The sequence below is a fragment of the Prionailurus viverrinus genome, chromosome A1, assembly GCF_022837055.1.
Source record: "Prionailurus viverrinus isolate Anna chromosome A1, UM_Priviv_1.0, whole genome shotgun sequence".
Lineage (NCBI taxonomy): Eukaryota > Metazoa > Chordata > Mammalia > Carnivora > Felidae > Prionailurus > Prionailurus viverrinus.
This window is the reverse complement of record NC_062561.1, coordinates 115,777,006-115,789,106: the sequence shown is the minus strand read 5'-3', so window position 1 is coordinate 115,789,106 and position 12,101 is coordinate 115,777,006. Positions and strand designations below refer to the sequence as shown.

The 12,101-nt window shown below is 42.8% G+C and overlaps 1 protein-coding gene across 3 annotated transcripts in view; it reads right to left on the bottom strand.

Annotated features, from left to right (window-relative positions):
• CTNNA1 (catenin alpha 1) overlaps positions 1-12,101 on the bottom strand; it is a 180,059-nt gene that overhangs the window by 7,547 nt on the left and 160,411 nt on the right. For all 3 annotated transcript variants that reach the window (XM_047850765.1, XM_047850769.1, XM_047850775.1), the window contains 3 exons: positions 11,329-11,485; positions 3,477-3,677; positions 2,761-2,912 (listed from right to left, as the gene is read on the bottom strand). In XM_047850765.1, the coding sequence (XP_047706721.1) occupies positions 2,761-2,912; positions 3,477-3,677; positions 11,329-11,485 (510 nt within the window). The remainder of the gene's footprint in view (positions 1-2,760; positions 2,913-3,476; positions 3,678-11,328; positions 11,486-12,101) is intronic.

Genomic DNA, 12,101 nt, shown 5'->3' with positions numbered 1-12,101 from the left:
TGGAGGGTGCTGAGCAGTGGATAACATGACCTAACTGAAACTTGAAAGGATCACTTGGGCTGCTCTGTGGAGAGTGAAACTAGGCTTCAAGGGATGAGAATAGGGAGGCAGGTACATGAATCCAGGTAAGAGATGCTAGTGGCCAGGACCAGAGTGGGAGCAGTGCTCAGATGCTCTATTTATTGTGAAGGTAGAGGAGATGTGGGAATTGAGACAACAAGAGGAATCAAGGGCAAATCCGAGGTTTGGGCCTCAGCAAGTGGAAGGCAGGTTGCCATCTACTAACCCATGAAGACTGGGTGGAGGAGGGTCGGGGTGAAAGATTAGCAGATGCTTGTTAGGTAATCAAGTGGCCAGAGAGAGCAGGCAAAGTGGAAGGTTGTGTGTGGAGCTCAGGACAGTCACCCTGGATGTTTTTCCCAAGGGAATGAGGACTGTGTGAGAAGAGAAGAAGCCGACAGCTTTGCTACCAGACATGCCACTGGTAAGGAGCTGAAGAGTCGAGGACAAAGCAAACTAAGGAGGAGGAGGACGGATGGGAGAAATGCCAGTGTGCTGTATGCTGTACATGGGCAGAGACCTGGCAGGGGGGCAGGCGGGATGTCCAGACCACCGCCACACCCTAAGGAAACAGCCCCAGGCCCCATGAGAGCGGGGGGAGGCGAGCAGGAAGGTCTGAAACATTCTCGGATGCTAGGGTTGTGGGGCAATGCTGCCTGGTTCTGGGACCACAGTAGGGGCAGCTGCCCTATTCTACAACCAGGCTTAGCAGATGGCAGATTTCAAGAGAATAGGATTGTGCAAAGCCATATAAGGAAGTGAATGGGGCAAAAGAGAGTCTACTAACTAACCAGAGATGCAAAAAGCTAGAAAAGGAACAAAGCAAAGACAGGCGTGGTTGAGTAAGGGTGACAGGTGAGGAAGACTCAGAGGACTGTCACATTCTGGACAGTGGGGGCTGCAGAGAAGGACACTGGACACTGGAAATGACAAAGAGCCAGGTGTGACTATGGAAGGCAAGCTGAGGTAGGAGGAGGACAAGACACAAGACTGAGAGGCTTGGGGGATGGAAGGATGATTCTTGAATTCAAATAGGAATGGAGTCCAAGAGCACAGCAGTAAGCAAGGGCCTGCAGTGTAGCTGCCTCGCAGGCCTCAGTTGTGCCCTGGCTCTAGCACACGCGGCTGTGTACGCCTCTGCCAGGGCTGTGGCCATCCTGGTGCCCAGCACAGCTACCCCACTGCCAGGCCCTGTGCTGGGCACACTATCTACATTATAGCTAATTAAAACCATCAACCACTAGCACCTCTGTTTTAAGAGAAGAGAAGAGAGGAGGCACCTGTTCACAGACACAGCTCTAGAAGAGGAGTCTATGAGGCCTGCCTGCTCTAAGGACTGCTCTCCCACAACAGGACTCCAGGATCTGCATGCATTTCCTGGCATGTACGCAGTTTTTGTCACACTTTAAGCCCCAAAAGCATTGACCTCAGACACCCAATGACTCCTTTTCATCATTAATGTTCTTTTTATTTCTAGCTGTCTGTCAGTATGGAAAAGAGCTCTGGAATAATAGGGCTGTGTTCATTACTAGTGGTTTATGTGACCTAGGATCCCTTCACAGCACTGAGACAGAGCTGCTGGGTTTAACCTGTTATTCAACCAGGCCAGGATTCTTCTTGAGCACAGGAATGAAGGGATGGAGAAAGCAAGAACAACCAATTCCCTGCCCCCAACCTCCAACACGTCCAGGGAACCTGGGACCTGTAGGAACAGCCAGCAGCCAACCAGGAAATCCAAGAACATTTATCTTTCCTCCTTACCCAGAGGTACAGTCTTGCCCAAGTATTTCTACACTGCATACGAACTGGGTCCAGCCTGATGCAACTGCCTGAGAAATGGCCTCTGTTTCCAGCTGACGGTCTGACTAGGTTCTACAGGATGCCAAGCTGAGAGGATAAAAAAAATGGGACAGGATCCCTGCCTAGCTTGAAGGGCTGGATGAGCAAACCACGTAAATGACACTCCCCTGACCCCACTACACTGACAACACAGCACAATAGCCATGTATGCAGCAGGCAGGCTGGGCAGCTAGAGGAGGGCCCGGCCCAGGCCTGGGGGACCCCCAGGTGGCCTGGTGAGAATTCTCCCTGCTCTCAGCTTCCAGAGCAATATGTTCATACTCCTAACAGCATGTGAGGGATCAATCGCTAGGGAAATTGCGAGGGAAAGATAGCTGTGAGACCTGGCACCAGCCCCTGGGCTGTATTACAGAGTGGTTAGTAGTTTCTCAAGGGGCTGCCACACGCACTCCTCCTTAGTCTCAACACACTGGGGCCCCAGGAGCCTCCTGCCTCCCTGCCACCCTTTCGAGGACAGAGAACGTATTCTATGTGAACAGTAACTTCAACTTGCATTAAAGAAATACTCCGTTCTCTGCAAATAACCGAAAAGCCTTTATTCTCTGTGTAGTATCCCTCTAACTTACCAGAAGCCTCCTATGTGTGGTAGCTGTTTGCCTGAAACTAAATCATCAAAGCCAGTTCACACTAGCTCCCCTTCTTGGCCCAAGTTTGGGCTCTAACTTGCGAGTAAAAGTCATTTTAGACAACATAATTAAATATATCTCATTCTAACAGCTTTTAGATTCATGGTTTTAATATACTGCCACCGCATCTGCTGAGTTCCAGAATGATGCATTGCTCAAGTTTAGCAAATGATAAGAAAGAAGCTGTTAAAATGTCTGAAATGCAGTTACTCACCCTTATCATCAACACCGCTTTCCTGATGTCCCGGATGCCATCGTACACTAGGCGGGAGGCATCAATAAACTCATTCTCATCCATGGGCTGGGCAGGGTCCGAGCTGAGGGCTTCCACAGCTGCCTCTACTTGCTCAGTAAAACGTGGCATGACTGTGGAGAAAGAGGCAGGGCAGATCCTGCTAGGCCAGCAGACATGATCATTCTACCAACCCTCCCTCAATCCCTCAGTCAGACAGGAGGAGGTGAGGTATATGATGAAGAGCATCTGCCTCTACCTATGTGAGGAGTATTTACAGTTGAAATAAATTAAATGCTATATTTTACCCAGACTCAAATCATCTTTGTCTCTGACCAGACTTTGCAATACAGGATTTGGATGGGTGAGCAACTGAAGTGAGATAAACGGGAGGCCTCGCTTAAAACTAGGACTCTCCTTAATTTGGTATTTATCCACTAACAAAAGACTTTACTCAAAAATTCACCTTAAATAGTGTGTTCAAAATTATTCCCATCATTAGCTGTGGGACACATGAAGGAAAGGGGTTTTCAAGGCCTTAATTTAGTTGATCAACTTCTCAAGGTCTGATGTCCAACCCAGACATGTTGTGTGAAGACCTGATCTCATCCTTCCTAACCACAGGACCTGAACTCCCAGGATGGCCCGGCCCACCCATCTCTGTGTGGGGAGCACTGGAAGGGAGGAAGTCCCCGAACCTGTGTTGGAGAGCAGCTTGGTGGCTTCCAGGACCTTCTCTGTGTAGACCCCTGGCTCATAGTTGTCCATCTCTGAGGTGACTACATGGATGACCCTAGCAGCCCGGCCTCGAATCGCACCAGCTGTGCGGTCCAGCCCATCCACATCTTTCTCTTGGAGAGCAATGACACATTTGTTCACATCTTCCAAAATGTGATTCTCTGAAGAACAAACAAAAGGCTGAATGAGGGAGAAGGCATTCCACTAGAAGGGGAAAATTTTAAGTTGGCACCTATCGTTCACTGAGTGCTCATTTTGTGCCAGCTGCAGTGCCAAAGCGTTTCATGTATCATTTCACTGAACAGACCAGACTAACCGCTGGATTAACTGTCCCACAGAAACTCAACCTGTAATCACCTCCAAGAATAACAATCTGCATTCCAGGTTTATAGAAAGAGGGAGAGACAGAGGTCAACTGAGATTTTTAAGGCACAGGTGTTTTGCAAACCAGGCAGAAAATTCAGATTATAGAAATCTACTAACTTCTCTTTAAATAATTTCACTGACCTAATGTCCAAAACAAAGTCTAAAACAGAGGGAGGGGTTCACGATAAGTCTCATTCCTTCCATTCTCTTGCCCCTCCCTCAGTAGATGCCAATGTATTCAGACCATCTCCCAAGAAGCCAGGACAGCCCTGGGATAGAAGGCACTGGAAAGGAGACTGAAGCCTCCTCTGGAGGGCATAGAGGAAGCCCATCTAAAGCAAAACATTTAGTAACCCTCTCATGGGTGCAAGGGGTACCTTGCTGTGATATTTACAAAAACCCTTGAATCCTGTTAAGCTGACATTTTGAGGACCCACCAAACCTATTTTTCCTCAAAGCAAAATGCTTGACACTGGATACTGGGAACCTCTGAGTTAGCTTTAGCTTCATCTATAATAAAAGCAAAGTGGAAGCAACCAAAATGTCTAAGGACAGTAGGTAATATATTATGGGTACTATATAGCCATTAAAATGGATGAGGTCAGTGTGTAAGGGCTAACCCAGAATGGTAAAAGGGGATGTTCTCACCCAGAACTGAAGGGACCACGAGGATATGGCCCAAATGACAGGGCTCCTCAGACTCCGTGAAGTTGGTTGGAGAGTGACATAAAGGAAAGCCACCACGTCATCATCTAGCCATTGCCTCCCAGCTCAGAAAGGAGCTTTCTTCAAGACATGCAAGAACTCACAGAGGATATGCTCACTTAATTAAGCCAAGAGAGTACCAGGTACAATAGGTGAAAGACTAATGGCCCTAGTTCTTCTGGCAGAGCTAGAACAATTAGGGCAAAAGTAATCTAAGAAACTTATCTGGTCATTTCTTTGCCAGTCCTGGCCACCTTATGCATCGACATGTCATTATTCTGGACTGCTTCCTGATTTAATCGACTTCCAAAAGCCATTACCCTTCCCTCACAGCCTCTGCTAACATACTCAGTCAAGTTATATGTGACAATGTCTGGAAGGGAGGGAACAATAAGCTTGACCTCTTAAGATACTCAAAACTAAGATAGTGGTCATGGTGCTATTTCCTCTCATGTCCAATGGAGGCAGAGGCAAGTGGTACTTAGTAGATCTATCAAAGAACAGTATACCACAATGCACTGCCTTTGTAATTCCCAAGAGACTAGAGACAGGAACTCTGTAAGGGTCTCTGTTTCGAGACTAAAGGTACAGTGGCATAAAATGAAAACAATCACAATGCGAAAGAAATAACCATGTGAAAGAATTAAAAAGAGAGTTGGTGAAAACATGTTTCCTATAAAACTAAATGCACCCTTACCATATGATCCAGCAATCACACTCCTTGGTATTTATCCAAAGGAGTTGAAAACCTAAGTCCACATAAAAACATGCACACAGATGTTTACAACAGCTTTGTTCATAACTGCCAAAACTTGGAAACCACCAAGGTGTCCTTCAGTAGGTGAATGGATAAAATGAGGTAAATCCAGACCATGGAATTTTATTCAGCACTAAAAAGCAATGAGCTATCAAACCATGAAAAGACATGGTATACATATTACTAAATGAAAGAAGACAATCTGAAAAGGCTGCATACTGTATTATTCCAACTATAGGACATTCTGGAAAAGGCAAAACTATGGAGGTAGTAAAAATATCAGGAGTTAGAGGGGGTAGGAAGAACAGACAGAACATAGAGGATTTTTAGAGCAGTGAATACTTTACATGACACTATTATCATGGATACATCTTCAGTTGTAACAAGTGTGCCACTATGATGGGACATGCTGATGAGGCTGTGCACGTGTGGGCTTACAGACTGATGGAAAATTTCTGTACGCTTCTCTTAAATTATGCTGTGAACTTAAAATTGCTCTAAAAGTTTTTCTTTCTTTTCTTTAAATAAATTATTTTCAGTGAAAGCCAGAATACAGTGTGAATTCCTATTACAGAAAAGAAAAATGAATTACCACGGTAAAGCAAAGAAAACCCTAATTTTGTGTCTACTAATTCAAAAAGAAGTGGGGACCTGTAGGGTTTCTATCATTGTACTATCAACAGAGAAAACCTATTAAACTTTTTACATAAACAAATTTTAGGAAGGATATTTATTTGAACCATTCATAAGAATGAATGGATGGGGAGCCCACTGGAAGCATCTTTTATATACAAACTTTCTATATAATTAAACTAAACACAGTGGTACTGGGCCTGCACACCATACCAACCTGTGGGTTAAGAACTGCTGCTTTTAGGGGTGCCTGGGTGGCTCAGTCGGTTGAGCGTCCAACTTTGGCTCAGGTCATGATCTCGTGGTCTGTGAGTTCGAGCCCCACGTCAGACTCTGTGATGACAGCTCAGAGCCTGGACCTGCTTCGGATTCTGTGTCTCCCTCTCTCTCTGCCCCTCCCCAACTCATGCTCTGTCTCTCTCTCTCTGTGTCAAATATAAACAAACATTTAAAAAAAAAAAAAAAGAACTGCTGCTTTTGCTGAACCTAAAACATTTTACACTTGTATTTTGTTTAAGGAAAGGAAACCAGCAGGAAGGGAAAGAAAAAGTGTCACTAACTAAACTATGAACCAATGTTTTCTTGTATCATTGATTTTAAAACTCATCCTTGTTTCAGGATTGTTAGTATGGGGGAGGAAGCCCATCTTAGAATCAATGAAGCATGACATTCTTTTTTGTTCATTAAGCAAAATAGTCCAAACTTTCACCAGTGATTTGTTAACCTTCATCTAGACACCTATGTTTTTAAAAATCAATTTAGACTTTCTTGAATTCACACTGGCTTTCTTCCAGTGAACCTAAACCAGGGAAGGGCTTGCTATTCTTTAGCAACAAAGGAAGCCTTCTATTTCAGGAAGCTGACTAAAGTAATAGTGTCTACCGTCACTGAACAGCTGTCTCTAGGAAAGCCCCATCCAGCTGAGGCTACCACATACCCAGGACACAACATCAATCCTGTTCTCTGCACTTGAGCCTTAAGGGAGAAGCGAGGTTCCAGTGAATGTGCACAAACACGAGAGGCTTGGAGGTACCCAGGCTAACTAAAATCTTAAGTTACTTCAGCTTTAATTGAATTTCCAAGGAACCTCAGCATGGGTCCCTTATGGGTAGACACACCAATCTATACCCCATTAAAGACTCTCAATTGTTAAACAGTCATCACTGGGAGGTGCCTCTAACAGGAAAAAAAGTCACATATACAACAGTCTATCTAACAAGGGACCATATTATGGACACTATTATGTTTTTCATTTGAAAACCTTTTTAGGCCTGCATCCACCCATTTGCCTCATTCATGTTAATGGCTGCAAAGTACCTTACTGAATAGGTGGAGGGGCCATAATTTACTTATCCAGTCTTCTCTTCAACATTTTGGTTGACATGAACAACTTTGTACAGGTATTTTGGCAAACATTTGTGTACATATCCCTGAGAAAAATTTCTAGCGATAGGATTACTAACTCAAAAGGCATATATATGTTTAAAGTAGATATGCAGTGCCTAATTGGCCTCCAGGAACCAAGCCAACTGGAATTCTCCAGAATGCTGCATCAACTCATACTTCAATTCATGATATGTAACAGGGCCCATTCTGTGTACCCTTTGTTCTGGATGTCTTTATTGGTATTAACCTTATGCACACATATGAAATGGTAATATTAATACTTTATATAGAGGACTTAATCTATAACAGGAAATACTGAGATATTTAACTTGATATTTAACTTGATATTTAACTTGATATTTAACTCTTTACATAGTAGCCATTAAGAAAAAAAAAAATCACCATTAAATAACGAGCAAGCCAGGGCAGGGACTTCTCCAAGGTCACACAGCTAGTGGGCAGGGGAGTCAGAAATCAAACCTATCTTCACTACCTTATCTTCAAAGGTTTTTTTGCTCTTCAACACAAAAACAAAAAATTAGGTATTGTAATCCTTTTATTTAATGGCCTTCCAATAAGACCAAATTGGGCACAGTGACCCTTAATGAAGAAGAAAAAGTACAAATTACCACTCTTACGTGTTGCCCTAAAGTATCTAATGCAATATACTATTTGTTTCCAAGACCATGTGGTAAAAAAATGTAATAAACCCAATTGGAACCACTCTAACCAAACACTTGAATTAAAAGAAAAAAAAGAAGACACTAAAGCTTCCACATGTAAGCAGAATAAATGCACAAGAAAGTAAATTGCACTTCCATGGAAAACGTTTATCAAATACAATTCAAATGAAATTCAAACAGTCTTTATCACTTTGATAAATTTCAAACTCCTGTCCTTAAGGGATCAGTCAATATAAATATACTTGTGGTCTGCTGAATGCGCTCTAGCATCTTAACATCTCCAATATTTACAAGGCACATTGTGAAAAGAGCTTGGTGAAAAGGAGCTCCACTCCCTCTTCCCTGGGATGGCATGCATGTCCCCCTACTTTCAAATGCCATGGTCTCCGATTTGATTGTAACACAGAGTTTTGTCAAGTTTCCCTTGCCCTGCAGCCTCATGAAATGTTTGGGGGCTTCACCAAATTATACACAAAGTTACCATTAGTTTTTGAGTCACAAATTTAGATAGGACTTGTGGCAGGTATGAGGGAACTTCTGGAACCAACAGGACAGAATATCCAGCAACAATAGAGATAAAGCAACAAAAAGTCCTCTCAGTCCTATTCCCTAAATAACTTTCCCTTAGAGGGATATTATTCCCTAAATAACTTTCCCTTAGAGGGGTTCTTGGCTACTGGGCAGGCTTCAGGAAATTTCTAGGCCCCATGAGTTCCAAGAAGGATTTCATGGTAGAAAATCCTTACTGGAAATATTCCTTAAAAACTATCACACTGCCAGAGGTACCAGAATACAGTAGAAAACAACCACTCCAAGGAGTCAAGCACCATCCTTACTTTGCATTTAGTATAGATTTATGAAACCCACCACCCAAAGCTAGACTCTGTGCTGGGCACTTGCCTGGCAGCTCATCTACTCAAAGCCATGGCTACTTCACAGACAGGACTACTGAAGCACTGGCATGCCAGAGGGCAAGGAGAAACTGGCAGAGGGGGAAGATCAGGATGAGGACAAGACACGACTTACTGTCTAAAGACTACCCATGAATGCTGCAGACTGACACATCCTCTCCAATCCACAGTGCACAATTAGAGATGCTGTGAACTGTACAAGGGCTAAGGACTGGAGACCAGTAGGGGCCTGCCTAGTTCAAAGTGGGGTTCCTTGTGATGACAGCCAGTCACTTCCCTAGCAAGTCTATGTCAGGTGAGATGGTTAGACATCTCTAGTTCCCCACCCTACCATGAAAAGATGCTCAAATTTCCATGGGTGAGGTGGGTGTGTGAAGGTATAAAAGAGTGTGAATGCCAACAACTAACTAGTCAGTTGAGGAGAACTCTGCACAGAAATCTGCTTGTATCCTCCCCTTCATCCCATGCCCCTATAAAGCACAGAAGAATTATGAATATTAATCATTTGATACTAAGCAAGCCTGTGACAAAACCTGTAGACCTCTGAATTCACATACTCTGAAAACACCAACACTTCCTGGCTCAGAGAACTGTTCTGTATTTTTATTTCCTAAATAGCAACGGTCTAGACTCCTTTCCATCAAGTCAGCCCTTATACTTTCCCACATTTGCATAAAAATTGAACATGCTCACCAGATAAAAGCGTATCTGTTAAAGAATTTAATTTCTCTTTACCATTCTTCTGTTTTATGTCATATACCCTAAAGATACTGCCTGGATGCCACTAAATGCTACTGCAGAAGCCTCTTTGTTCTCCAATTTGAAGAATGTTGCATGAGGGACATTTGATTCTATTACATTTTATTTTGCTGTAAGAAGGACTGAAAATCCCTTGAGACCAAGCGTGAGATATATACCCAACCTCATCACAAGAAGTAAGTTTAGGAATGTAGTATCTATCTCCGGAGGGGAGCTTTACATTTAGGTTTCAGAATTTGTTTGCTTAAAAGTGTGCTGTGAAGGTGGAATGTTTTTCTCTAAACCTATGAAAAAGAATAACTCAGTACTTCATTGGGAAAAACAACAGAAGGCCAAGATTTCCCAAAAAAGCCATTGCTGCATTTTTGGCACCAGCAAAGATGTGCTTGCAAATGGGGTTTTCATTTTAAAGTACCGGCACCTGCAATTTGGCAGTCCTGCAGCAGCATGGTTTATCCCCTCTTTTTGCAGTTTATGGATTGCCTGTTCCCCACTCTCTCAAGTACAGCCAAAGCTACCAACCCCAAGGAGAACAGGCAGAGACAGGAGGACATTGGTATGCAGAACACACTGTAACCTTATATGTAGGTCATTGCTGGAGGACTGCGCTGTGCATGTACTTAAGCCCCACTTCTCTTTCAAGCTCCATTGACACTCACATCTCCCACATTCCAGCCTGTGGTTCCCTAGGGTGACAGGTAGTTTTAGCCCTACAAGTACCCAGCCGCTGAGTCTGCCCACAGCCACTGGCCTCAGGAGGCCTGGCACCTCCAGAGAGCAAGCATGTAGCTAAGGGCAGCAGAGGCCCTGTTAAATGAAGAATGCATTTATACTTGTTCAATGTGAAGGAGATGGATTGAAATTTATCTGTGTGATAAACAGTGAATTGCAGTTGACAGACATTTTCTATATGAATGCAATTTACTATGCCATTACCAGTTTATGTTTATATAATGAAATCAACTGTTTTTGTGAGGTGAATTACCCAGATTTACTTTTTGCAAGTTCATAATTAAATGGCACTTAAATATTTCCTCTCTGTTTTCTATCCGTGCATCATGCAGGCAGAGTCTTTTAAAAAGTAGGCAGTTAAACTATGATCATTTCCGAGGGAGAAAGGAAGAAGCTTTCCAGGAAGGGGGAAAATTTATTTTAAAAAATGAACTAAAGATGATGGTGCTGGAAACCTCTCCTCTAAAGTTTCACAGGCTTACAACAAATAACCACACCTCTCACAGGACACAGGTCAATGTTTTTTCTAAATACAATAGCTTCAAGAGAGGTGGATGGTCACGGTGCTGTACAGGTCAACAGATGCAAAATATTACTCTATACAAATGGGAGAAAACTGCCAGCCAGCTTTCAAATTCATGCTTCTAAGATCTAGACCAGCCCCACCACAAGGGAAACAACTCCAACCCACCTCCCACTGTTTAGGAGCCAGTGGTAGTTTGTTGTTGTTTTTTTTTTTAATTAAAATCAAAACCAGCACAATATTATTGCTAGAATAATTTACTTGCCCAGACTTGGGGGTGTTTTGATTGTCCATTACTGTGACTTAGAAGTTATTATGCACATTCTCACAGGCTTCTCTGGGGAACCAGCTCATTACCTGAGACAGCCAAGAAGTCATCAATGGAAGTAATGTCATCGACAGCATCTGTGAGAACACGGACTTGTTTTTCCCACTGTTCTTTAAAAAGATCCATGTTCTCTTGGGCCAGTTTACTCTGTGGTTTTGCTGCTAAAGCCAATGCAGCATTGATAACCTGCAAAGATATTGAAGTTCATTTTTTACTCTTCCAGAGGCACGAAAAGAAGATAGGTCAATACAATGGTGATGGCTTTGTCTCATAGGCATTTCACAAGGATCCATGATACCACGTGTTCCACCACAACACTTACGAAGATGAAGAAGTGTTAAACAGTAAGTAGCAGATGTGAGGGTAAAAGAAAATACATTGGAAATGCAGATACACAGTAAGACAAACAAATGAAAATATCTCCAACCTCTCCATTCTGTGACAGCAACTTTTGAAAATTTTTGACATTATATTCCAGCCTTTATGCTATACACAATACCCATAACACAAGTACATCCCATGACAAAAATATAAAATTCCATGCTACATAAGACTATCTTGTTTCTTCTTCAACATTAACTATTTCTTATCCCATCTTCTGGATTTACACTGTTATTTTCCTATTACATGATTTCTAGGTTTCATAGAGTTACCCACTATTCTTAATAATTTGATGATGAACGTTTGCTATTTCAGGTTCTGAAGTTTAAAAAGTAATCTGTACAAAAAGCACCTGGCTTGAGATATAATTCACATACCAAAAAATTCACCAATTTAAACCTTACAATTCAGTAATTTTTAG